The sequence below is a fragment of the Pipra filicauda genome, unplaced genomic scaffold, assembly GCF_003945595.2.
Source record: "Pipra filicauda isolate LSUMZ 115617 unplaced genomic scaffold, ASM394559v2 scaffold11_size5308982_pilon, whole genome shotgun sequence".
Lineage (NCBI taxonomy): Eukaryota > Metazoa > Chordata > Aves > Passeriformes > Pipridae > Pipra > Pipra filicauda.
In genome coordinates this window covers 2,051,362-2,076,872 of record NW_024103652.1, presented here as the reverse complement: position 1 = coordinate 2,076,872, position 25,511 = coordinate 2,051,362, and the positions used below count along the sequence as shown (strand labels likewise).

Below are 25,511 nucleotides of genomic sequence, written 5' to 3'. Positions count from 1 at the left end.
GACTTGAATGCTATCGTGCTGTTTATGGCTATTTATTATAGCATTCCAGACTAATATAGTGAATATTTTGCACCTCTACTTTTTTAGATATATTGAAGTAATGTAGATCTTACAAAAGCACTGAAATACTCTTGTATTATGCTGTTTGAACTTACTTTTTTTATGGTTTAGAATTAAACTAAGTTAACAAAGCAAATAACAAAGGCAGTTTCAGTAGTTAAATGAATCCAATTGCATGGTGCGTCTGCCCAATTTAAATGTAACATATAGAGAGCTAATAATATTTATGGAGCTCCAGTCTTTTTTGGTGAGCTATCACTTAATACAAATTTTCAGGATTGCAAGACTTTGGAATTCTTGTTTTCTGTAGAAGCTACACTTGTATCTCATGTGTTTTCTTTCCTAAAGTTGATCTTTGTATTAATTATTTTCCTAGGAAATCAAGTTCTTAACATCCTTTATCCAAAAACCTGAAGCAGCAGAGAGATAGTTTTTACAATGAGGAGAAATTATCTTCTAGGTAAGTTAAGTGCCCATGTCTGGTTACAAACTGTGATCTTTTCAGTTGGGAAAAACAGCTATGAGTTAATCCTGAGCTGCGTGTGTTAAATGGATAAGTTACTGTGGTAGTAGGTGGTTTAGAGATGGTAGACATTGGACATGCCTTAGGTGAGGGAAAAAAAGACGTATTTGTGACCTGTACCTGTAATTTTCATGCTGAGTAGTGATGAGACTCCACTCAAATACTCAGTGAAATATGTAATCCTACTTTTTTTTGTATGTTGCAAAAAATGTGAGGATAGAGCTAAATTCCGTGAGTGTTCTAGGAGCGACATAACTGGTAAATTATGAACTTCTGTGTACCTAGTTAGATAAAATATGTATATATATGTATAATGTATATAATATGTAATATATGTATATTATATAAGTATAATGTGTTATGTGTATTTATATCTGCACATCATTTTATAGTGTGGTACCTTTTCAAGTGGCTTGGTATTTCAGGTAGATTTGAAGTGACAGTTCACTACAGTAAATATAATATGACTAATTTTCTCTGTGAGTTACTTTTACCTAAAAATGCATAGAAAATAGTAAAGGTAGCTTTCTGCTGTGCATTTGATGACAACCTGAGTACTGAATTATTTACCAGTGCTTTATATTGCTGTTTACAGTTTGACGGATCATTTTACACTATAATATTGTTACTACATAGGAAAAAATGTGTTCAGCAGTCTTAATGACCTCTGAAAAGGATAGCTTTTTTGAGTTTAAAATATAGTTGACCATATTTTAACCAGAATCTCCCTGACTATTTTTGTTTGTGAAGCCTGCAGAGTATTCTATTTTGTATTTTGAGACTATATGGCATTTAAACGTAGAAATTCCAAAAATAGTCTGAGAGACATAAGTAAAACATAACTTCTTTTTGGATGTCAAGTTTTTGAGGGTTTTTTTTTCAGGTTTGGGTGTTTTCTTTTGGTTTTGAGGTTTTTTCCCATAAAAAAAGAGTGTATTAGAGGTTTGTTCAGCGATGAAATTCTGGAATTTTTTTATGCCTTGCTTGGCATTGAGAATACCTAAAGTGTTTGAATTAATATGTTAACATTTATATTTATGAATATAATTAAAAGGAGTCTGTTATGTGTAGGTTGCAGCTATTGCTACACTTAGCTCTAGATAGCAAAGTCATTATGTTTGGGTTGGTCATTACTTTCAGGAATATATATGATAAAGGACTAGAAAACTTCACTTCTTGCAAAACAAGGAGAAGGAAAATCAGAAGTTCAGTGAGAACCCCCCTGATATATTCTGAAGTATATTTAACTTTAGCTGACGTATTACATCAATACCATTATCTCATATGAAAAACTTAAGTATTACTAAAGATCGCTACATAAAACTGCTATAATTTATTTTTTATATTGTTTTCCTTTGAAAATTTTATTTTAATAAACCAAGCATAAATATAATATGATATGATCATTGACTTTCTATTAACTTTTTATTTCTTTTTCTGTTTAGCTGTTCAAACTTCTGATTCATCAGATATTAATGAGGAAGAAAACCTGACTGATTAACACAGCTTCGGTAGTTTGTTGGGTTTTCTTTTCATTCCACAGTGTTTGAGAGATTTGAGGAAAATTTCAAGGAATGGAGTTAGCTCACAGTTTGTTGCTTAATGAAGAAGTGTATAACCAGCTTGGTGGATTTCAAAAAGCAGAGTTCATTTTTGAGTGGTTACAGTATTTGGAAAAACTTTTACCAGTGACTAGCAGAGTAAGTACAATGAGATTTGAGAAGAAAATCACATTATATAGTTATTTCTTTCTGTCTTTTTGTTATTTTGTTTAAAACCAAAGAGCAGTATTCAAATTCATTTGCCTCATGTCTTTCATTTACAAGCAATGAAAGTATATTTAGTGTTAGCAGCAGCTTTCTAAATGTTACAAGAATTTGGTCACAGCCCTTCAAGTGACAGAGCCACTTGTCCAATGAAGGGAATTTTAATTATTTGTAATTCATATTATTGCTGCAAGATTTTGCAGCCCCATTGTGAAGAATGTCAGTCATGCTTCCACCTGGCATTGCACAATTATTTGATAGTTCTCTAGCAAGCAAGAAAGTAACATCTTTCTCTTCTTTTTTTAACTTTTTCCTAATCAAATGATAAAAGACCTGTTTCCAGCCAACTCTCCAATTGATTAGTTCACTGTTTAGAGTATATTAAGTTGATTGTGTAGATATATAAGACTAAACCGACCAAAATAACGGTATTTAAGTGGTTTTATTTGTGATGAAAATATGTAAATGAAATATGGTACCACACTATTTTTTTTAAAAGAGTATTAAAATAATTTATTTAAGACTAGATGATTGTTTTAAGGGAAGTTCTTTCCTTTCTAATACTGAGATTCTTGAAACATGGCTAAAGTTCTTCTTTGATACTAAAATTACTATATATCTATTAATTGTTTTATTTTAAAGCAGGCAAAGCAAGAAAAGGAAACTTTGTTTTAGAAAGATACAAGTATATTAATTGCATAGGAAAATACACTTGCAATGCTACTAGAAATAGTAGCTCTGAAAAACGTATTGGGTTCTTTTTAAGAAGAAGAATAAAATAGTCACATACTTGTAATGTCTTTTCTTTAAGCATAAAAATGAAGTAAATGTTTATTTGTAATTAAGAATGTCATTATCAGAATGGCAATAATGAAAAGTAAAGATAATTTACGTTAATTATCTTTAACTGACTTTTAAATTTAACTGAATTTTAACTGGTTACGGATTTTATTTCCAGGCTGATATAAGGGAAAACCAGAAGAAACTGGTCGAACAATTGACTTCTTTATTAAACAATTCACCAGGACCTCCTACCAGACGGCTTCTTGCCAAGAATTTAGCTGTAATTTATAGCACTGGGGACACTTTTTCTGTTTACCAAACAATTGACAAATGCAATGAACTCATTCGGAGTAAAGATGACTCACCAAGTTATCTGCCTACAAAACTGTAAGTATTTTTTTAATCCCAAACTTCAAATTCAGTAATAACAAGAGAGACAGATTGACATGGTGAGCTGCATCTGAATTCACTACCACAAGATACATAATAAAACAAAGGTCGTGCTAGTGCTAGATATTGTATGTGTGCATCAGGAACCAAAAGAGTAGAAGAGAATTGGTGGTCTCCAGCCAGACAGTTGAAAATCAGGCTGGGGAGATACCAGCGATGGATAACAGAGTTATGAGGGCACAGCTGTTTGAAAAACAAGGAGAAGGGAATAATATTGCTGAGAAGATCAGTGAAACAGACAAGTACAACTCCAGGTACAAAATACAGTTACATTTCTTAATCCAGTTGGGAAACTGGACATAGTTAAAAATGTTTGTAACTAAACGCCTGAAGCCTAGCGGACAGAACAGAGAAACATCAACTGTTACCTCAGAATGTGAAACCAAATCTTTATGTGCAGAAATGTTGTAAGTAACCTTCATTCCTGAAACAATGCACATCTTTGACTATAATGAAGAAAATTAAAGGTAAAGGTAGAGATAGTAAAACGTCATTGTGCATTAATGATATGGTATTGAAAGCAGAGCAGAATATGTCTTCCTCCTTTACTTTGCATGCTAAATTTGTTTCTGACAACCCAAGTAAAGATTTCTGAAAATAAATTTTGCAAGGAGTCAGTTGTATTTTCCAATACCATAATTTTTTTTGTTTCCCTCTTGTTCCAGGTGACCTCTTGTGCAGTCTTTTGAGTTAAGAATAAGTTTGCTATAAAGGGTCTAAGTCTTGCAGAATAAATTACGCTATACTACATTCTCAACTATGATATGCCATTAACATTATAGTTGAGTTGTAGTGTAGGACAGAGCTCTGCAGGTCTTCCTTGCTTCAGCTGCAATATGCCAGAGGGAAGTGGGAGGATGTCGGCATAGCAAGGAGGGATGATGGAGTCCATTGGCAGTAAAGCAGTAATGGCAGATATCCAGAGTCAGAACGCAGAGGAGTAACTGGGGGAGAAAGAGAGAGGTGGCATTGTTCAGAATGCTCCTGGGTATGTAAGCAGTAGTGAGGAGAGGAAATAAGAGATGGCAAAAAAAGTAACGGTAAAATATGGTTTAATTCAAAAAAGTTTTGGAAAAAGTATTTCTGATACAGCTGACACTGAGGCTGAGGCTACACAAAAATAATTGGAACCACAGAGCTGTTTACTGAGTAAAATCTTTCATCTTCGGTTGCAAATATATTAAATACTTGGTGTTCAGTGTAGAAAAATTGCTTTTTTTTGCCTGATCTTGATTAAAGTGTTGTCTTTGTTTGCCATCTGTCCTTATTTAGCATACATGCCCATGCTGTCTCGTAGCAACACTTAACCATCAGTGTTCACAATATGTTAATACACCCGGGAACTCCTTTAAATACAGTTCCAGTGAATCATTCTCTTATCTCATAAATTATTACTTTTCTTCTTTGATGGAAATATTTTAGGCAAGCACTTTAAACATAACCTTAGCTAGGTGCTTATCTGCTACTAAAAGTCAGTGTGATATGAATACAATACCAAATCAGATAAACAGGTTATGCAGTGTGAATGCAACTTATTAATTAAATGATGAAGTTTTTGAAATATTGACAAGGGCTGCTTTTAAACTATAAGCATTTGCCTGGTCTGCAAACTTTTGTAGCTTATCTCAGTGCTATTTTACCACGTTTGAGTATCTTAGCTCTGGATTTTTGTTGGTGCCTCTCCAAGTACAATTGTTAAGGCAAAATGTAAGAGAAAACAATTTAGATGTGTATGAAGATAGAGGTGTGCTGCTAGGGAGGCAGAAACAGGGGCAGAGAGGCTTTTCCCTGCAAAACTTGTAAAAATTTACAGGCTTCCTTGGAAACTTCTGGCTGTTGCTTACAATTTGACAGTTAAAGTAACTCCACAATTAGTACAGTTTGGACTTAGTGAAGAAACATTTGTGGAAAAAGAAAATAGACAACTAGAGCCGTGATGCAATCCTAGAAGGCAGGTACGAGAGCTTCCTCAGTCCTATGCTTTGAACTTTCATAAAAACTTAAATGTTGATGTGCAGAAGTAACTAGATTCCCATCTTTAGTTGACTAGATGTTACCTATCAACAAGTATGGTCACTCTGTTGCTAGAAATCACTGTTCAATACTGATTGACTCTTTCATGCGACGCTGAAGCAGTACATGGCAGTACAGCCAAACTTCTAAGAGTGTTTGCAGGTTATACCATGATGTTATAAGGTAGTTTATTTGGTTGGGGTTTTTTATATGTCTGTTAAATATTCCTTCTTCAGATTATTAAATAGATTTTATTTAATCTTGAAGTTAATTAAAGTATCTGTGACCTTCAGATGCTCAATTTAGTAGTAAGATGGGACAACTGTAATTTTATGCCCAGGCACACCATGAACAAAATTATAATCCAAACTGTTGGTGTGTACTGAGTTGAATAAAAGCAATAATGAAAAATGCTTTTTTAATGAAAATAGTATTTTGGTATGATAAGAGAGAAAGAAGGCTTTGTTTTTCTTATTGTACTGTGTAACTTATGTGAAACTTGAATGCAGTTGGGGAATAAGCAAAATGTTGTTTTGTTGAAGGGGATGCTGAGCAATGTCTGCATATTTAAGTAGGTTAAGCCAAAGAGCTGAAAGCTGATTAAAGGGATAATTTCTTTTTTTCCTTGTAGTCATAAAACTAATTGGTTTAATTTATAGATCTGTCAATACAAAAGCAAAGTGTTTTCCTTAAGTAATTATTCAAAGGAAAACATTCTTTCATTAGGCAACTCTTTCTTTCTTTTTTTTTTTTTTTTTTACTCCATATTAGCAATTTTTTCTTTTGCTAATGGAGAGACCAATGAGCACACAGAGTCCAGCTGTCAGATATTTCACCAGGATGAAAAGGACATGGGTTTATAGTTTTATTTCCTTCTTATGTATTGTTATACATAAATGACACAATTGCAATTACTAGACCATTTGCAGTCTACTATTGGCCATCAAGTTGTAAGTAAACCTGTGTGTGACTACTTCTGGCAGCGACTGCTGTAGCACAGTGCCATAGACTGCATGACACAGAGCATGCTTGGTAAAAAATTAGATAAGTTTTAAAAGTGGATATGGAAGCCCTATTCCTGTTTTAAAATTTATTAGAAGATTGTATTTACCTGAATTCTTGTATTGTGCAAGTTATTTTCCCAACCCTTGTATCTGCATTTCTCGTAGAGGGTATGTGCCACACACAGACCATTTTTTTTCCCTATTCATAATCCATTTATGTTTTTGGGACGTTCTGTTCAGTTATTTTGCTGTTTGCCCGTTGATTATGTTAGTCTCTTAATCCCTTTCATCTCTTACTGCATCCATTTTCACACGTCTTTGGATTTGCTTTTGTTTTAGTGCTGCGGTGGTATGCTTGGGCTATTTATACAAAAAATTGGGAAGAATTTTGGGAAACAGTTTTACTGACACCGTTGGGAATGTGCTTAAAGCAATGAAGAATGCAGAGGTATTGGAACAGCATGTTTAAAAAATGATTGGAAAAATAACAGGATGTTTACTGTTGGTAGCTGGACCAATGAGTAAGAAAAAAATGCATGATACCAATTTATGAAAAAAAATTATGGAAAATCAGATAAAAATCAGTGTCTAAATTCCAAAGAAGTAATAACGAGTTAATGGATAATGACTAAAAAATGATGGATTGTAGCTTTTTTCAATCTGATTTCATGAAAATTAGAAAATTTAATTGCGTTATTAATGAGAACCTTTTTGGTATAGCTCATACTTTGTTTTGAGTTTTGTTCTTCTATTTAGTATTTTTCAATGGAACATAGAATTACTGTTTTCATTTGCTTATAGAGTTTTAAGGCAAGTTATCTGCTTTAACTTGCTTCAGCATAAACAGATCTCCAAAAGTCTAAAAGACCCAACCACTGTTTGCCTATTTCAGTAATTGGCATTTTGTATTTCCAAGGATCTTAGGGTTACAAAATTTTAACATTTCTCATTTTCATTTTTCAGTCTCAAGGTCGTTATGAAATCATGCTTAGTTTGCAAAATATATTAAATGGTTTAGGAGCTGCTGCTATCCCCTGTCACAGAGATGTTTACAAAGCTGCCCGATCGTGTTTGACAGATCGATCCATGGCAGTCCGCTGTGCTGCTGCAAAGGTAAACCACTCTAATAGCTGTTTTTATTAAGTGACTCCCTAAATAAAATTCTGTTTTAATGGGTGATGAACACAGCAGTAAATACATTGTTTACTTATCTTTATTTCTTTAATATTACCTTGGCAGCAAAAAACAAGTAATTTTAGTATGAGGCGACATGCTTATTTTGTTAGGAAGAACTCTGTGTATTCTGTACCAAATTAAAATTTTTACTGACTACTTTCCCGTGTTGAAACACTTTTATTTCCCTTTTTTTTGTCTAGTGTCTTCTTGAACTTCAGGATGAAGCAGTATTTATGTGGACTACAGACCTGGATAGTGTTGTGACCTTATGTTTTAAATCCTTTGAAGGTTCCAATTATGATGTACGATTAGCAGTTTCAAAACTTTTAGGCACAGTATTGGCTAGAGCTCTAACGTCTAAGCAGACAAGAGGTAAAGTATATACTTTATTTGCTGAGTCCTCACCTGTAAAAATTTGTTAGACGATAAGAAATTCTCAAATTCTATTGAAGCCTGAAGTAAAAATCACAATTAAAGCTTCATCTGGCTGTTCATGTCTCTGGTTTGGTCTTTTCTGTAACTTTTTTCTTCTGAAGTGCTATGCTTTTGGTGGGATATATATATATTTATTTATTTATAAAAAAATAAACAAGGAGAAGTATTTGGTAAAACTATTTTTCTCTATTATAAGATTGTTATTCTGTGGAGAGAAATTAGTAACCTGAGGAATTTAAAGGCAAGATTAATTTAAGCAGTGTAGAAAGAACCAAGATTTGAGGCAGTGTCTCTGTGTCAAACGAAAAAGTTAAGGATACCTTCAAGCTATTTTTCTGCACTAATCAATATCACATCGAGATTGTCCAGCAGTACTAATATGATCAGAAGCAGAAATTAGCATGCAGTTTTGTTCATATAACAACCATGTAGCAGTTTTTGCTGACAGACAGTACTTGAGCTAACTGAAGCATCCTAGCACAAAGTTAACATCTCTAATATTTGGTGTCATTCAGACTAGGTGGTTTTAGTCCAATCTGAGAAGCCCAAAGCTAAGTATCTAACTATAATCTAAGCAAAATATAACAGGATGCAGAATAAGTGTGATTCAGACTGATTGTTCTGCTTTTAATGGCATCAGAGTAAACCTTCAGTGCAATAAGCAGCAAATGACAAAATCACATGCCTTTAAGCCCAACTGACTGTCTTTCAGAATACTTGAGGCTGTATATTTGCTTTGTAGAGTCTGAAGTCTTGATTTATAAAGTATTTTCCTAAGAATCTTTTGGAGAGTATTATTGTGTTACAGAAAACAGCACTTATTTTTTCTCAATAAAGTAAAAAAAAATAATATTCTGACCTCTTTGTAGATTCAGTGGTTTTCTTTAATCTTTGTAAGAAACGTAGTTGTTATTTCTAAAGTACTAAGGTAAAGTTATATAAGAAGCTTATAAATTATTTCATTGGCTGTTTCAAGGAGTTTTGTCCTTATTGGAGTTATTTTTAGTTAAAAAGAAGTTACAACTAAGTGAGACAGAAGCTAGGTGGGGACTAGAAGGGGCTGGGGGGAGAGGTGGAGGGAGCAAATGAAGGAGTTCATAGTCTTGAAGTTTATGTATTGTATCTGATGACATGCTGATATTGAGTTGTTTACTTTTTTTTTCTGGACATAATCATCTTGAATCCTCTCATTCTTTTCCCATTTCAATGCTTTCAAGATAATGAAAAATGCAGTGAAAATTTTAGGTCACTTAGTTTGTGTTGTGTGCTGTCATCATGCTGTTTGCAGACATGTCCCAGTATTTATTTTAAATGAACTTTCAGTAAAGAAATAAAGCAATGGAATAGGAATTGGGATAAATAATTTTCCTAGCTGTTTTTGTTATTCTCATTCTTTCAAAGAGCTATCTTAATGCCAAGATGAGTTGCTTTTGTTTGTAAGAGAACCTGTATTTGTACCCTTACCTGGCTAAGCGTAGCAGAAAGGGAATCCGCCCCTCTGAATTTTGGAATAGAGGTTGTCTTCAGTGGAAAGCTGGAATATGTTAGTCAGGACTTCCATGAAACTTTGAGTGGTAGGAGTAGATCACACAGACCTTTCTGCAGAGGGAGCATAGATGGTAAATACTGAGGGTGGGTAAATATAAGTGGGCATACAATGGCTTAGACTATTTAAAGGTAGCTAAAGGAGAAAAACTTGATAAATGTTGTGGTTTGCTGGATCACTGAGTCCTAAAATATCTTAGTTTCTGTTATGAAGTTAAACTGTATTTGGATTTGATTGTGCTACTGAACTTATGCAAATTATTTTTTCTAACACAATGAGAGTTGAACCTCTCCACTCTAAAAGGTAGCAAGATTTTAGAGCTATTCCTCTAAAGATTTACATCTATTCTTAGTGTCCACCAAGCAGAACTTCCGCAGAATCTCTTTGGAAGAAGTGATGGAGCTATTGGGAACTGGATTTCTGCGTGGAAGTTGTGGATTTCTACGAGCCAGTGGCGATATGTTGAAGGGGACCAGTTCGGTCAGCAGAGATGTTAGAGTTGGAATCACCCAGGTTTGGTTTACGTTAGTTATGGTTTTCTGAGATTGCTAAACATTTGTATAACTGTTTTGCTCTGCATATATTTCTCCTTTCTTCATCCTTTTTTGTATCTGTGATGAAATGTATGTACTTTAAAATAAGGATTTACATCTTGAGTTATATTAGAAAGAAAAAAAAAAAAGATTTCTGATCTTGCTTATTGTTTGCCTGATAGTTTGAAATTTTAAAAGTTAAATATGTATTACTTGTGAAAGCTTCATGTGATAGGAATTTCAAAGGAGTGATATAATTAAAATCCTTGAATTTTTAATTTAAAATTTAATACCTTATGTCTAAAAATTAAAGGGAGACGTTACAATAAATCTTTGAACTTGGAATAGCTTCCTTCTGTATAGGGACATTCCAAGTCCAGTTTTGAAAAAATTATTCTGCTTTGAGGAAGTGCATGAAAACTAAGGAAAACAGAATTTAGTGGAAAAACCCCACCATCTGTTTTGCTGTGTTCTAGGATGCTCAAAGGATAGAATCTTGTTAACTGAATGGGAGTGAAATCAGACCATATAGTGCATGGTGGTAAAAATTGTATAAATTTTTCAGATAATATCAGGTTGGCTTCATCCTGTAAATATTATCTTAAAAGTAAACATTCTAAGACATGGATACTCAAATGTGAAAACTGTGAATCAAGACTATAGGTCATGATGAACATTTACGTATCAAACAGCTGTGATTATTTTAGTATTACAGTTCCACAGCTATATGATAATCCACTTTGCCAGTAAGGCAGTTTTTTAGTACATATCAACTTCTGCAGTGCAAAAAAAAAAAATCTTTAAATTAGCTTCAATTACTGATACAAGCTGCCACACTTTGCACTGAAACAGCTAGAAGGTGCTCACAAATTGTCGTCTGTACTCAGGTCATGCTGAGTGGAAGCATTAACTTCTGGCAGAGAGACAGAAAAGCTGGGGAACAATAATACCTTGACAGCTATTTGCCTAGAAAATGCATGCCAGACTCCTAGGGTGTTCTGTATGCATGGTGGTTTTATTAGTTTTCCAGGAGCGGATATTTCAATTCAATGTTTTGACTATTTTTACTGGTTTTTGGAAGTTGTCTCCTTTTTCATGCATTTCTATGTTAACTGAATAGTACCTGCGCTAGATGGCACACTCTAACTACCAGAACAGTTTAAATAGTGCAATGATTCTATAAGAAAAACTTGAGAAATTATGTATTTATCAGTGCTTATAAGTAGAAAACACTTGCAGTTATTAAATGTATTAATTAGTGAGTTTCAGCTCATTATGAATTTAAAAATAAGAAGGTCACTGAAGATGATTTCTTACATATAGAAGATTTTATATTTGTTCAAGACAGTCTTTATCGTGTGAAATTCCTCAGTTTTCAAATCTGTAAAACCAGGATAATGTACTGGTGCATTATGAACATAAGTAGTATTTGTCAAGAGCGATTAGCTCTAACAGGATCTAATAGTATAATTTCTCTGTCCAGAGTAGTTCACTTTCTTTTACATGAATAAATTTGTTGTTAATTTATTAACACTTTGACATACTTTGACACAAGACAAAGTATGTGTGAGGCAAATACAGAAATTGATTGATATTAGTAGTAGTGAAGTTTCTTATGAGGAATTTTGTGTGTTCATTTGCATATTCTCATTTTTTGTATTCCCTTCTCTTGATCTATTCATTAAAAGAATCCAACACATGCACATGGAAGGCAATTGTGGGGGAGCTTATTATGTGGCAAAATAAATGGTCTTGTGGTGATTAGATTTGTAAAGTGATTCTGCATTCTTTCTCCTTGTTGTGATAAACATAGTCTTTTTATGGTTTTTATCTTTTTTATGGTTTGCAAGGCAAACAATTAAAATTCATTGAGTTGAGGAACAGTGCTTGGGGGCTGCAAATATTCCCTGATTCAAACCCTTTAATAACAAAATTATCTCCAGGTTATGAGTTATAGTTTTGTAATATTGTAGTTCTTAAAATGCATTCGTACATTAAATTTGGGTTGCATGTTCAGAATTTTAAATAGCTGGAAGCTGTTGTTAAGTGAGACCAAACACAATGTTTTACATAAAAAGTGCCTGTGCCGGGTAAACTGCCATTTCTCACACTCTGGAATGAAATGACATGGGCAAGCATCTTGAATTAACTTACAGTCAAAGCAGGCTGCAATATTACTGGTACAACTTTGATAGTAATTTAAATTATTTAAACATATATGTAAGAAATTGCAGATACCAGAAGTGAGAACGTATGTGATTTATAGATGCATAAATTTGTAAGTCATCTCAGTTTAGTGTTCTAGTTGTGCAATGTGCAGATTTAAGAAGTTATGAAAGTGGGATAGTTAGCAGGGATTTCCCAGATATTTTGCTCTAAAATATATTTCTTTTCAAATCTCTTTCAGGCATATGTGGTATTTGTCTCTACATTAGGAGCAAAATGGCTTGAAAGGAACTTCTCTGCCTTCCTTTCCCATATTCTAGATCTTGTGTCTCAGTCTCACCCTAAGGCTGTTCAGAGCCCAGTGGATGCTATTGGCTGTCGTCGCTGTGTTTCATTCATCCTTCGAGCTACAGTAGGAGGCCTGCTCGGGGAAAAGGCTCAAATTGCAGCTGCCAAGGAGATTTGTCAGGCCATCTGGAAACTGAAGAAAGTTGTGGGTATGGGTCTAACAGGATTATCCATTTGGGCCTCTGTTTTTCCTTTTTTAAGTGATTGTCCAACTACCTAATCCAGAGACTGCAGAAATAGAATATATAGTGCTGATTTATTACCCCACGATAATGTAAAACGCTTTTGATGGACTGCTTTGTTTTTAGCTTGGGCTGGTTATTTGTGTGTGTGTGTGCATGTGTCTCTTCTGTATGTGTGTACCCACACAAGTATAAAAGTATTTTTAACACTCCTTCCCTGGCAAAAACAATTTTAACCAATTGCAAATAAAATTAAATAATAAATATATGCAGTAATAAAATACAGATAGTATTTTAAAGTAAGTTAAATTGGCAGTTATTGTATGTCTAGCCAGATCCTGCCTTCCTGTTCAGAGCAGTTGACATTACTGAAGGTTCAAAAAAGAAACGTTTGTTCCTAATTGAAAAATGAGCATTTCTCCTGGAGAAAACATATCCCCTTGGAGTGGAAAAGAAAGAAAATGCTGGGCATAACCAGTTGTCCCCTGGTGTACAGCTGCATATTGTATCTGAGTTAAATATCTAAATGCTGTATGTTTAAACTGACATACTCATTTGTGTCTCAAAAGATGAACTTTCAAAAATACATCATATTTTTCCCCTCTCTCTTTATTCCTTGTCTCCACCTTCTCGCTTGCTGTCATAAAATTAAATTCTTTTCTTCCCTTTCTTTTTTCCTACTATGTACCAAAATCTGACAAATTATCAAAGCATGTCCTCTTCATATCACTTTTGGTGGGGCGCAGAATAGCATGCTTCTTGCTAGCCACTGTTTCCCATCACGTAAAGATAAGCAATTTGGTAGTTTCCACTTTATCTACCTGCCTGCATTTAGTAATTGAAACATCTTCTCTTGCAAAAACCTTTTTCTGATCTGTTTGTTTGATTTTGGTAATGATTTCACAGTGATTTTCTTGTACTGTGTTATCAGATGCTGCAATGAGTGACAGTAACTTGGAAACAAGACTTAATACAATAGATGTAACAGGAAGTCAGCATGTGCTTGTGTGTGCACTTCAGGAACTTGGAAGTCTTATCCAAGGCTTAGGAACGACAGCAGCACCATTACTGCAAGACTCCAGTACAGGTACAAGCCCTAAATTATTTTGTCATCCAGAGTACAAAATGTATTTATATTCCTTCGCTCACTTTCGTCTTCTTTGATTCCTTATTTTTTCTTATTTCTTCTTTGATTTCTTATGGCTATTCTTCTGGCTCAGTCTCCTTACTAGGATCACTGTAGTTCTTCTTTTCTATATTCTTCCAATAAACTTTAAAAAACCCAACAAAACAACCAAAAACAAAAAAGGGAGAAGGGAAAGTTGGCTAGCTAACATGCTGTAGGAAAATTTCAGACATTGCCCAAAGAGTTCTGTATCTTCTCCAACCTGTACAAGTATATTTATTAAAAATAAAAAAAAAGTATCAAATTTAATTCCATTAAGGGTTGTATTTAGAGTCCAACACTTCATAATGTTTTTAATAAATCAGTTTGATTGAACCGGGTATCTTCATCAACCTTTATTGTTTTCATTTAGCTGCATTTTTTCTGGATGGGTTCGAGTGGACATCTCTTTCCATTAGGTTTTCTCCATAATGTTACGTTTCATTCAGGGTAAATTTTTTTGAAAAGTATTGAATTATTAAAATTCGTTAAGAAGTACTTCACAATAAAAAACAATAATAGTTTTTTCAAGAGAAGTACAGAAATTGGATAGTGTTACGTTCACCAGTCCTCTGTATAGATTTTTGCTTGTTTGACAATCTGCTTACCTATTTCTTAAGTGCATTTATGCGTTTTATTTTTCAGGAGTTCTGGAAGCAGTAATTTCTATCATTCTTCATCCCAGCATTTCAGTCAGAATAACAGCAGCTTGGAGTTTACGCTGTATTGCAGTAGCATTACCCTCCTATGTGTCCCTGCTGTTGGATCGTTGCATTGAACGTCTTAGTACGTTGAAATCCTCCCCAGAAGCAGTAACTGGCTATAGTTTTGCTGTTGCTGCTTTACTGGGTGCAGTAAAACACTGTCCTTTAGGAATTCCACATGGAAAAGGCAAGGTACGGTTTGAATACTTTACATATGGGCAGCTCTTGGATGTTTTTGCAGTAGTACTTGCAAGTTTACTTTATGATGTGCTCACATAACCCAGTGTACTGATGAGATATTTTGGCGCCTCAAGAAGAGGACTTTGAAGCATACCATAACTCAAATAAGCGAATGCTTTTTCTCAAATGTGTCAGGATTGTGAATTTCTTGGGAAATGTCGTTAATGATTTTGTTAACTACTCACATTACTACCTTTTTCTAATAGAAAATTTTGTTAGGGGAGAAATTCATTGTTTTGGAACAGAGCTTTTAGGACTTAAATTGAACAGTCTTAAGAGAAGGTTTACCTGAAAAAAGTATTTCTTGAGTAGTTACATTTTTCAAATTTCCAACTAAATTCTTTACAGCAAAATTAAGCCTTCTGCAATTCTGTCTCAGTTTGACACTGGCTTAATTTAGAAAGCTGACATTTCAGTAGTGTTAATGGTGAGAAAAGGCTATTTTGGAGTAAATCCAGCTGAAAAGTATCAGCCTTTGCCAAAGGAAAAGATCTTCCTTTCATTAAAAAAAAAAAAAAATAGAAATACACATACAGATCTGTTGCATGCTGTCATGTTTCTGGGAGGAAAGTTGTTCAAGCACACAGTAAGCCAAATTAGTATGTCCTAGGCCCATCAATGACTCTCCAGAGTACAGTTTAGTCAGTGCTTAAAGCAGTAACAGACATTATGCATTATATTGAAAATCTTTGGTCAAGTCCAACAAAATGTTTAGTCAAGTACAACAGATACACGCTTTTATTTAGTTTTACAGAATTTAATAGAAACCAATTTATTACATTATCATAGTCTAAGATGCTTGTACCAATCTCCTTGCTAGTGCAGATAGGATATACAGTGCTCTGAAATTTTAGGGATATGCAGATGTAGAAATACAGACCAGGAGAAGAAGCTGTTTCCATCTTATTGGCAACTTTATCTATGGAGTTACTCATGTTTGGAAAACTATGGTACATCAGAAATGTCAGCAGTACATGCTAATTCTTTACACAATGTAGAAACTTATATTCTCTCTTGTGAAAATACCTGTTTTGGAGTCAATGGACATTAAGAAAATATTCTCAGCATTCAGAGTTCCAACTGCAAATTGAAACAACTTATAAATTAAAAAAAAATGTACCTGTGTTTCCTAGCTTTTAAGAACTTTTCCTGGTGATTACTAAAAGATCATGCAGAGAGAACAAAATGAATACAGTTTGCCCACTTATATAGATAAGAAGTGCCATTCAAATACTATATACTTAAGCAGAGCTAAAGTTTCTATTTAACAGAGAAACATAATTCTTAACAAAGATTTCTTTTAGAGGAGTATAGTAGGATGAAATAGAGCCAGGAGGAGGTATGGGAGGGTACAAAATAAGTGTGGGAGAAATACTGTATTCTGTACTAAGCTGGCAGGGGTGAGAACAGAGCAGTTGACAAAAGCCCTTTTCCATTCTCTCCCAGGAACACTTCCAGAAACTGAAAGAGACCAGTGTTAAATAGAGCAGTTTTGACAAAGAAGTATCAAACTCAGACAGTAGTGATCTGGATAGAAACTCTTTTATATTAATTAATTTTCCTTTGAGAGAGCAGTTAGAGTTGCAGGTGGAACCTAAAGAAAATAATTAATGAGTTTTGGTACATTTAACATTCAGTACTAGTGCTTATGCTTCTGTTAAAAAAAATCCTTCAAAAATAAGACATTCCTCCTGTACATAGAGAGAAAAATTGCCAGAAATCATTAAATGACATCCTTTTTCGGATGTTTGTTTTACAGGTAATTTAATTATAATAAGTTTTTAGTGATTTTTTAGTAGCATAATTTAACAAGGGTACTGATTTATTTTAGAATCAAATACATTTAATCTATCAGGAATCTATACAAATAAATTTCTTCATTTACAGCCACCTGGTAGCATTATGGAATTGGGGAAACCAATACTTTCCGACTGGAAAAAAGACTTTAGATGAAGTTTTGGAAGTGTAAAAATTTCAAACATTCATGAAATAAATGTTTATGTGCAAACTTTCACATCATTTTCTAAGTGTGCAAAAAAATTATAGAAGGATATTTTCTATACTGAGACTTTTAATGATACTCTTGATAATGACACTTCTTACTTATAATACTGATTTATGGGAAGTTTTGGAGACCAGACATAATCAGAAAGTAAGAAATACTTTTTAGCATATGTGAAATGTAATTGAAGCAAACTACTTGCAGAATACTTACAGCATTAGTAGCCCTGCTGTGGTAATTGTCCGTGGGGGTGTGTTCCTCCATTTAAGTTCTAGGTAGCTTGTGCTTTGGTAACAAGTGTAATCACTTTGCTCTTAGCACTTGGTGGGTGTGTGCAGCTAAAATGGGATTAATTCTAACTATACTATTCTCAGTCATTTGTATAGCCATGCCATTTGTCGATTTGAAAAGTGGTCAGAGAGAATAATATATGTTATTCTAAAACAATGATAAGATCATTACTGGTCCATCCCACCACTTCTTTTGAGCTGTAATTTGTAGGTGTCATGCTATTCTTTTTCTACGTATTGACATAAATAGAATATCACAACACTTCTATCCTTCCAATGCATATTCCTGTGAGAATTATCGGTTGTCATTTTACTGCTGATAAAAGAAAGGGTACAAACCAGCCGAGTAACTTACCTAGTACTCCACAGAATTGTTGAAGCTGTCCCAGACTACTACTGAAGTCAGGAATTGCAACTTCAGGAGGCCGAGTTAATTGCCATTGCGTGAGGGGAAGATGGCATCCTATCTGGGAAAACTGGAATAGGATTAAGTATCAAAATAAAAGTATTTGAAAAAAAAATTGTAGTTATGAAGATGCTGATGCTCTGTTTTTCTGTTTTACGTTGAAGGTAATCATGACAGTAGCAGAGGAGTTGCTGTGTTCTGCTTCTCAGAACGGTCGCATTTCACTGCAGCGAACACAGGCTGGATGGCTGTTGATAGCTGCCCTCATGACATTAGGTAGTAGCTTTCTACAATTTTTCTTAAACTCCATTAAGCTGTTCGGTGTCACATCTCTGATTTTAGTTCTTTTGAGATTTTATGTAATTTACCACTGCAAAATCATTAAAAAACCCTGAAATGTTTGGAATGTTTTATCTCAAAAAGTTTTTTTAAAATGTCATTTCTCTCAAATTTGCTGTTAGTTCATTGGGAGCAATGTCTGAAAAGTAGTGACTGAGTGGGACTGCTATTAGATAAATGTAGAAAATAAATTTCAAAGTCAATCTAACCAAATGTCTTCGTGGTCATGAATTGTTAAACATCTGTCCCAGCACAATTTGATCTAATCATTTGTATATCCCTCTTGTCAGGCATTTGAAATCTTACAGAACTTTATGATATATCTTAATGGTCATATTATTGACTGTGATCAGTAAGTTACTGATAAAGAGTGTATTTTATTGGGTTTGATCGTATTTTCAAGGCACCTTTCCTGTTTCAGCTATTACTTCTGCCCAACAACTTCCATTTTTTTTCTTATATTATTATATTTAATTAACCTAAAACAAATGCTTGCTTTCCTGAATATCGCTGTTGATTATTACATCTCTTTTATGCTGGTGATCTACAGGGTCATAGTAAAACAGAGACTGCAGTTGGCTTGGTAGCATACTAGTAAATGTGTCGGTGGGTATGCAGTTATATAGGAAAATGAAGTACCAAGATAGTAAACATCTGAGAAATTATATATGAGAAGGCTGGAAAAGTAGCGTAAGGTTTTATTCACTGCTGTAAAGATTTTGTGAACTCAGGAAAAAGGAATGAAAGAGAAAATTTAATTTTATTAATGCTGCATTAACATGACAACTGTCAACATTTATAGGTCCTGCAGTTGTCCAACATCATCTGCCACGAATGCTGTTACTGTGGAAGTGCATCTTTCCATCATCTCCTAAAGACCTAGAAACAGAGAAGACACGAGGAGATTCGTTTACCTGGCAAGTAACACTGGAAGGTCGTACTGGTGCTCTTTGTGGTAAGTGGGATTTACTGTCTTTCTCTGCATATTTATAGTTGGGCTGTTAGTTTATTTTTCCTTCTGACAGAACAAGGACACTTCATATTGATTTTTTTTTACTAGATGGTAAAGGATGTATTCACTCCCCAACATACGTGCTTCTATATCTCTATTTACATATGTATATATGTGTGTTTAATTTTTGTTAAAAAAAAACCCAACTAATAAAAAACCCAAGATGGTTTTTCCTCTTGTTCTTCTAATCAGTTGATTTTCAAGCAGTAAATGATAATCAGCTTGTTTCTCTAGTTTAACATACATATCACAGTAATGAATGAAGACCCAAAGCAGGATATGTTCTGTTGTTTATACCTTTTATTATGTTTGGAAAAAAGACGTTGTCTTTCCTATCAGGTAACTTAATATAAGCAAAATAGAATTGGTGAGTCATTCAAACACATTTGTGGGAGTGGGAAGACTTGGGTAAAAATTGTGATAAGGTAGTTGCACTTCTCACCTTGTGAAGAGCACTTTGTATGTGGCTGCTGTCTGGGTAGGTTGCAATTTTTGAATGAAATACTGTGAATTTGGGTTTCCAGGAAATTACTTCAGTAATTTTCTTCAAATACTTAATATGTTTCAGTCATGTATTCTAGAGTACTAAAGGGTCTTTTGCATTGCAGAAATATGAACCCTGGTGTAGTGATCACCCCTCTCTCTTACTCTTAAGATTTATCACAAAGTGTGGAATTCAATAGTAATTTCATTTTACAAGTAAACTAAACAATTAACCTATGAGTATTTTCTCTTTAGAAAATAGGTATTTAATACTTCATATTCTCTAGGTGCTTTTGAAAATTAAACTCAAGTTTAGTTTTTCATAAATAATGAAAAATACTTGTATACATATTAGCTGATTCATAAGGTACAGTAATTAAACTAATTTGTAATGGAAAACAGTAAGCAGTAGGTCATTTAATCATCCTTCTTCTATTTTTTTATTATTATCATGGAATTATCATGAAGTTGATTTATATACTGTAACTCAGTTTATAACAGAAAGCAAAAAATAGGTTAATTTGTATATGCAATTAAAAGTCAGACAATGAATGTCCAAGCTGAGATAACAAAACAGTGCATCTGTAAACATGACTTTTTTCATGAGATTTTTATCAGTTTCTTCAATTTTATAGGCTAAAATATTTTTTAATTTTGTTTGTTTGTTTTCTTCTACTTTTACATTATTAGTGACGTAATGATGTGATTACTTTGCTGATGTGATTTTGTGCCTGCAAGATACCTCACACTAAGTAAATTAAAATCCAATTCCTTTTCTAGCTATCAAAAGCTTTGTTTCCCACTGTGGTGGTCTTCTTACGGATGAAGTTGTTCAGAGACTTCTTCCTCCTCTCCCAAGTGCTGTTGATTTATTGACACAGTAAGTGTGTGTATGAAGCTGTTAAATGGATTCTGGTTTTGAGAAGCTCCAGAGTAATGTGCATTTGACTTAGCACAGTTTCTAAAGAACTTTCTTTTCAAAGGACAGAAATCAGAGTCTATGTGTTTGCAGATTCCAGTGTCATGTGAAAAAGCTAAGAAAGAAGCTATTGCATGGGTTTTTTAAGTTAGTGTTTATATTCTACTTTTTTAATCAAACATGCACATTTGTGTTTATATACCATCATTTTTTATAAAACAAAAACAAAGTTCAGGAATATGCTTAGAAAAAATCTTTTAGACATGGGCACTTTTTATATATGTATTCAGAACTAAGTTGGAAAGGGTTTTATAGTTTTTAAACATTTACCTTTGGAATATAGAGTGATTTAATGCATTTGGGCTTTAAACTCTAGCTTAGAGAAATATATCCACAAAAGTTTATTGTCATAAATATAGGTAAAATCAAAGAAAATAGAAAATCTTGTTTATTTCTCTGGTATTAAGTAAAAATAATGCCTGGGAATGGACAACAGACATTCTGTCAGAATATATGAAATAAATTGGTTTCCTTCTACTATTGGTAATGCCAATCAGAACTGTAGTTATATAATACGTACAAATTTTAAAAGCATTTGGCAGAGTGGTACAAATGAAACTGGGGCATTACGTAATGCTTGCATCTTTAACATCTCTGATGTGCTTTTTATATTTTAAGGCTCTCTTCAATACATAAATCATACGGAAATGCTTTAAAAACACCATCAACAATTTACAGACATAAACTTTATGAATTACTAGCAGTATTGCCTCCAAAGACCTATGAAGGTATGTACTTCCATACAGAGAGAAATCCATTAAAAATGCCATGGGCTTATTTTTAAGTTTTTGTTCTATGTAAATTCAGGTAGCAAAAATTAGTTTCACCCTTTCTAAAAAACAAATGTTATTCTGTCTATTTAAATTTGATGAATTGTAGCAAAGTCACTGTGGTTTTGAAAAGGTAGTGTTCATGATCTCTTTTCCCCCTCTCCTATTATAAATATAGGCCTCTGTTACACATATAGACTTTTGTTCTATTTTTGGTTGAAACTAGAAGGCAGACAACCTTTCAATTTCAAAGTAGTTGAAAAAAAATCTTTTTGATGCCTGTTTTATTTTCCATTGAATCCTGAATCCCAAAGGTGTAATCTTAGTTTAAATCAGTTGCATAATTTAAGTAAACATATATTACAGATATTAACCTGATCCTGTGCAGATTGTGGCTAAAAAGTTTGTATTTAAAGAACAATTTCAACAAAATTTGGAGATTGACTTACTTTTCCATAGGAGAACATAACTAAGCATTTAAAATCTAGCCCTCTAATGCAATAACTATGCACTGTAGTTAGATGGGTCTAACAGTTCAGCTAAAACGTTAAATACCTTTGTTGTCTCTGAATTGTTTGCCATACAGTACTGTATGGACTTCAGTAAGGAACCATAGTGCTTTTGACAGCTGTAAAGAGAAGTATAGGGTATTTTTTCAGGACAGAGACAATATGGGCCAGCCAGGGTCTAAATTAGCTGTGTCCTCTTTATCGTGGAGGGAATCCGTACTCAAATTATGTGCTCCATCTAGTGGTAACGGCTAAAAAAATTGGGACAAATCCCTGACTTATACCTTAAAGCTGCTGTCACATTGGAATTCTGTATATAACACTGGAAGCATGGTGTGTAATACTCATTCGTGACTTGAGTTTAAAAGACTGAAAATTACACTTTCATCCCTTAGAACAAGTTATTCCTTTTGTTTCTTTATTACAGGGGTAACATTTTATACAATACAAGCATTTGGTGTGGGTTTGGCAGTTTCTTGATGTGTTTGAGATTTCTGGGTTATGTTCTAACTTCATTGAAAATACACCGTGTTTTACAGTGTGACCTGCAAAGCATGATTCATGTGAGAGAGCATCCTAGCTGAGGGTGCTGCATTCTAGATCCAATAAATAAAGAAAAAGCTTGAAAGGTTTCTTGTAAATAAGGGGTCACCCTGCTGAAAGCTTTGAGAATAGCCTTAGAATCAAAGCAGTTACTTGACAGGTTTAGTCTCAGACGTATCCACCCATGTGTAATACAACAGTATGAGAGTGGAGAAAGAATGGAAATGCTTACATCACCAGAACTTATTTCCAAGGTCTGCTATATATTTTAATGTATAAGTGTGCATCATTTAAAAGTGTGAAGAAAAGTTTCTAAGGTAAAACTTGAAACAAATGCCATTCTTTCCATATTATTTCCAGTATGAAAGCTTCATGCAGAAACTGTATGTCTTTGCAAATACCTGGATTTTTAAAAATTATATATTTAGGAAAACAATATCATTATGAAACCCAGAATTCTTTTTTCAATGTCTAAATTCAGTCATTATCAATAGGGACAATATTAGGAGTACTCTGGTGTTGCACAGCATGTCACATTTTGCATGGCTCAGAGTGACACACTGAATGAGAAACTTTCACCAGTTCATAGTTTTATTTCTTTTGTCTTTGTTTTCTTTCATCCAGGTAGTTAGGCAGATGCTAGAAACCTGCAAGCTGTTTTTTTTTGAGAAAATTGGTGATGGAAACATACACCAGGAGTTGTAACTCAAGGTTTTAGTATTTGCAAATAACGTGCAAAACTTGGTTTCTTTAGCACAAGAGGAACAAAATACCCAGGAAAATGAACAGTTGAAAACAGATTCTTTATTCATAGATCCCAGCTTATTTGTCAATTCAAGGCTTTAGATTTCTGAGGCCTGAGACACTAAGACTTGTTTAGGCTCTGCTTGGTCCTTTCCTGCTCACTTTCTGCCTTTTAGAGGCAGTTTCTTTTACTGTTTTCATCACTAAAAATCCGTATCAACTCAAACAGCATAATTTTACGAAGATCTACTATGAGTGTGCATGAATAGTAAGTGATTATTTGCATTATTTCAGCGATGACAGAAATGAAAAGAGCATATTAGGTAAACATGAACATCAGTGAAATACATTGAACATGTTTTAGTTGCTGTCTTCAATTGTGTCTGAACAGTTAAGACTTTGCAATTTATCTGATCCAAAGTATGAACTTTTTAAGCTGGTGAAAGCTGTTTCTGTTTCTAAGATGAAGAATCATATTTGTGATCATTTTCATGTGTAATTAGATCCGGATTACAATGTGCTCATGTTTTTGAGGCTAAACATTTATTTCCTGTTACTTAATACAAAAAGTTTTATAATGTCCAGATTGAAAATTTCACACAAGTAATTTCAGTAGTCTGAATTTTATTAGATTTGTTGATGCTTTCTGTTGTCTGAAATTAATGTGTTTTGTCAGACAACTCATTAGGTTTCTTTTCATTCTTCAGCTTTTTGTGCTTGTTACGTTCCACTGTCTAAACCATAAAATTGAATACAAGCATTCACTTCTCTTTCTTAATAGGATGAGATGAATAGCTAGAATGCTGGAACAGCATTCTGGCTCAAAATTTTGAGCTGCTTTACATTGGGAAAATATTGTTTGACATGTTGAGGATTGCCAAGTGTCTGAGACTAAAATAAATTTTAATTTGGTTAAAAAATGGGTATCTCAATTACATTTGATTTTAAAAGCTGTTCTCATAGGAAGGGAATTTAAAAGAAAAAAAAGGTGTTGTGATGAGCAATAATGAAAGAACAGCTTTTAGTTCTTAACTACTGTGTTTTTTTGAAAAGGCTCAATTTGTGTCCCTGGCACACACTATTTGTGCACCTTGCAATATATTTGATAGTGCTAACTTTTTGCATTTAGATTTGAGTAAAGCATTTTGGAAAAATTACATACTTGCCTAATTAGTCAGGGAGGCAGGCAAAGCAACAGATGCCTGCAGGGAAGACAGGCTGATGAGGCCAGGAGTTTGGTAAGTAGGGGAGAGAAAGTCAGCTTTCTAGGAACAGTTTCAATTTTCAAAAAAGGTAAAATAGCTGGTTGTAGCTACCAGCTCCAACTATAATAATTCTGCTTGTGCTCATGGGGTGCTGATAACTGTGTTGTCCCGTTTTTTGGAACTTCAACGTGTTGAGAAATGATAAGCAACTTTAGTGCAAACAGATAGTTGTGCAATCATCTAATCTGAATGCAAAGAATTGGATATGTGGAGTTAAGCTCCTCCTCTTAGTGCTGATATTTCCCTATTCTTGAGGACTTGACTTTGCAACCTTAATGCTCTGGAGGTAAATTCTTATGTAATAATTGTATAAAGACTGTGTGCATTCTTTAAAATCAGTTCTGCAGTTTTTCAACACAACTTAATTATAAATCAGACCTTTCTCATCACATGTGGTTCAGCGCTGGAAATGTTCTCTCACTACAAGGACTATTTTAATGACCTAAAATAGTCTGAGTCAAAATGCCCAGGGTTGTTGTTTATGTATAATGTACAACCTTGTCAGAAATATTAAGTACAAAAATATGTGAAACTCAACTAATAGTGTAATTTATCATAGCATAACCTACAGTAAGTTTCTTCTGCTTTGCTTTTCGCATGCGAACTCATAAAACGGGGGACTATGCTCATCAGATTTTGTTATTTATCAAACTTATGGATGTTTTAAATTACCTCGACTTGCCAAGTCCAAGTATTCCCATGTAATTATGTAATACATTTCACAGCATTAATTTTCAGGAAATAAAAGAAAATATAGCTGTGTTTGTAACTGCCTTTTTTCCTCTACTTTAATTGTAAATGTAACTAATTTACTGGATTATCACTTGTATGGCACTATGCCTTCTGTAAAAGTAAAAGTCTTTGCTTTTCAGCTTCTGGATTGCTGTATGTGCTTAGCTTGCTTATCTCAGATACTGCTCTGTTGTTTCCCCTGTAACAGAGGGTTCTCCAATTAACTATTTGAAGACTTGAGAGAAATGTTAGATGGATGTTGCTATTTCAGTATAAATATCTTGCTCCCAAAGTTGCTCGTTGCAAGTAATTAACCAGAAATTTTAAATATTTTTCCTTTAAC

General features: G+C 33.8%; 1 protein-coding gene across 5 annotated transcripts in view; it reads left to right on the top strand.

Moving 5' to 3' along the window:
- HEATR5A (HEAT repeat containing 5A) overlaps positions 1-25,511 on the top strand; it is a 68,811-nt gene that overhangs the window by 10,860 nt on the left and 32,440 nt on the right. For all 5 annotated transcript variants that reach the window (XM_027720238.2, XM_027720194.2, XM_039386455.1 and 2 more), the window contains exons 2-15: positions 437-520; positions 2,029-2,283; positions 3,308-3,519; positions 6,939-7,047; positions 7,563-7,712; positions 7,976-8,147; positions 10,109-10,269; positions 12,697-12,952; positions 13,917-14,072; positions 14,796-15,046; positions 17,957-18,068; positions 18,934-19,086; positions 20,407-20,506; positions 21,224-21,333. In XM_027720238.2, the coding sequence (XP_027576039.2) occupies positions 2,158-2,283; positions 3,308-3,519; positions 6,939-7,047; positions 7,563-7,712; positions 7,976-8,147; positions 10,109-10,269; positions 12,697-12,952; positions 13,917-14,072; positions 14,796-15,046; positions 17,957-18,068; positions 18,934-19,086; positions 20,407-20,506; positions 21,224-21,333 (2,068 nt within the window). In that variant the 5' untranslated portion in view covers positions 437-520; positions 2,029-2,157. The remainder of the gene's footprint in view (positions 1-436; positions 521-2,028; positions 2,284-3,307; positions 3,520-6,938; positions 7,048-7,562; positions 7,713-7,975; positions 8,148-10,108; positions 10,270-12,696; positions 12,953-13,916; positions 14,073-14,795; positions 15,047-17,956; positions 18,069-18,933; positions 19,087-20,406; positions 20,507-21,223; positions 21,334-25,511) is intronic.